This window comes from Terrapene carolina, unplaced genomic scaffold, assembly GCF_002925995.2.
Source record: "Terrapene carolina triunguis isolate 2854851 unplaced genomic scaffold, T_m_triunguis-2.0 Scaffold1336, whole genome shotgun sequence".
In the NCBI taxonomy this organism is placed as follows: domain Eukaryota; kingdom Metazoa; phylum Chordata; order Testudines; family Emydidae; genus Terrapene; species Terrapene triunguis.
This window is the reverse complement of record NW_020665687.1, coordinates 1-2,451: the sequence shown is the minus strand read 5'-3', so window position 1 is coordinate 2,451 and position 2,451 is coordinate 1. Positions and strand designations below refer to the sequence as shown.

General features: G+C 46.1%; 1 gene segment (V, D, J or C); it reads right to left on the bottom strand.

Annotated features, from left to right (window-relative positions):
* Nucleotides 1-132: 132 nt before the first annotated feature.
* On the bottom strand, nt 133-1,620 carry LOC112121056 (the record flags this gene model as incomplete). The annotated part of the segment is given in 2 exon segments: nt 133-187; nt 1,305-1,620. Coding segments are annotated over 2 exon segments (371 nt in total), but the record flags the coding sequence as incomplete, so codon positions are not given.
* Between the last annotated feature and the right edge of the window lie 831 nt (nt 1,621-2,451).

Genomic DNA, 2,451 nt, shown 5'->3' with positions numbered 1-2,451 from the left:
AATGTCTGGGATTATCACAGCAAATGTAATGGAATGAGGCACCCAACGCCATTAACCTCCTTTGAAATGCCCAGCCAGAACTCCTGAAAGAATTATTTTAAATCATTTTCTTCTTTCCTCTGCTGCCTTTGCCGACAGCCTGAGTGAAACCGAAGACACAGCGCGTGGAAGGGTTTCCAATGACAACCTGTACTTTTATTCTATGCATCCGAAGAAGTGAGGTTTTTACTCACGAAAGCTTATGCCCAAATAAATCTGTTAGTCTTTAAGGTGCCACCAGACTCCTTGTTGTTTTTGAACCTGTGTTTATATTTTCAACCAGCAGATGGCGGTGCTTTGCCATGATTTTACCACGTACCACATGATTTTAGAGTTCACGGTTCTCACGTACATTCTTGGGGAAAGAATTGAATAGTTTCCAAACAAATCGACCCAAAATGCAAATGTCTCTACAACAGGAGTATTGATGTGAGCCCTGACCAACTGGTAACTCCAGCTGGACCCCACCACTCAAAACGGGGTATTTCTAACTATTGCCCATATTTTAACTTGAATATTTTACCCCCATTTCACCAAACGGAGAGTAGACTGTTAAAGTACAGAGAATTTTAACCGTCTATTGTCCGTTTGTCAATGAGATTTTCAATTCACATTTTATCTCAATTTGTGTTTCAAACATTAGAAACCAGCGGAGAGGAAGCGGGAGGAGTTCCAGGAAACGCGGTGGGTTCAGGTCAAATCTACCCCAGATGCAAATGTCTCTACAACAGGAGCATTGATGTGACGCTGGGGGAGTTGGTAACTGCAGCTTTACCCCACCACTCAAAACCGGGTATTTCTAACTATTTCCCCCGTATTTTAACTAGTATATTTTATCCCCATTTCACCATAAATGAGCAATTTAACGGTATATTGTCCATTTGTAAAGGAATGTTTTCATTCGCATTTAAACTCAATCTGTATTTTCAACAACAGTTCACTTCATCTACATTTGTACTCACCTTTAACATTTATTTTACTACAAATGATTTTCCCCCACACTACACCGATACAGGACATCTCGTAAGCTAAGAAAATAGGTATTAATAGTTTCCTAATTAAAGATCAGTCCCATTATCTTATCAAAGGGCGATGTTTAAATTAGCTCTTTAAGTAAACATGTAACTGTTATGGGGAGATGTATCTTTAAGCAGCGTCAGCACTCAGTCTGTTTCAAGGTGCTGCTGCCCGTTTTAATGCCTGTACCATCCCCTACATCAGGGCTGGGAGGGTTTTTGTACGGATCTCCTATGTGGCTCTGTCACTGTGCTCTCTGCAGGGCGCAGTAATACACCGCGCTGTCTGCCAGCTCCAGGGCTGTGATGTTCAGAATTGTGGCGCTGTCATCAGCCTGGGAAGAAAACCTCTCCTGGGCGAAACGTGCGGTATCACTGAACGTGCTCCCCTTTGCTCCTCTATAGAGGATGTACTGCGGGACTCGGTTCGGGTACTGACGGTACCAGTAGAGATAGACACCAGCAGTGTAACTGGTTTCATAAGAACAGCTGAGGGTCACGGTGTCTCCTTCTGACCCGGACACCTCGGGTTCCTTGGAGCGGACCGAGTCACCCAGCACCGCACCTGCAACAAGACACTCACGTTCAAGGACAGTCAGGTGCATTGGCAGGTCAAAGATGGGAATTTTTGAAGAGCCCAAGGGGTTTATCCGCCTAATTTCGAACCAATTAAGGTTAGCGCAAAAATTAAGGTTAAGGATGGTAGCGGCGTTCGGATCTGGGTCAGGGTTAGGATCAGAGTTCGGGTTCTGGGTAGGATGGGAGTTGGAAGCCGAATTCCATGACGCTTCTTCCAGAAACCCAGAGCCCGGTTACCTAGTTGGTTAAAGACCCAAAGGCTGAGAATGAGACGCGTCTCCATGGTGCTCAGACAGCCGCAGCCGGAGAAGCTGAGAGGTCGCTGCGAGAACAATTTAAAGGCAACTTCTCCGGGGGACTGGGAGAGGTTAGTGCGAGAGCAGCCTAGCAGAAGAGGGAGGGGTTCGGGAAACGCGTAACAGACACAGGAAACGGTCTGGGTTCTGCAACTGAAGCGCAGGCGAGAACTCGTGGGAGAAATTCCTTCCACTGCAGTTCCTGGAAGATCGATTTCTTTCCTATTTTCATGTTTATTCTGCTTCTTGTTGCTACTCGGTGAGATGCGAAATAAAGACATTGTGGGAAGACTTAAGTTCTGTCTTGTGTGTGCTGGTTTTGTGGATGTGGATTTTTTGTGTGTGTCTGTCTCTGTGTTTGCACGTGCGTGTGTGTCTGCATGCTTCTCTGTGTTGTGACTTTGTGTATCTACGCCATTGGCCCCATGCTGGTTTACCCCAGCTAGGGGAATCCAGCCCCAATGGGAGTACAGATGATTGATACCTGCGGTGGACCTGGCCCAGTTGACTCCATCTGCCCC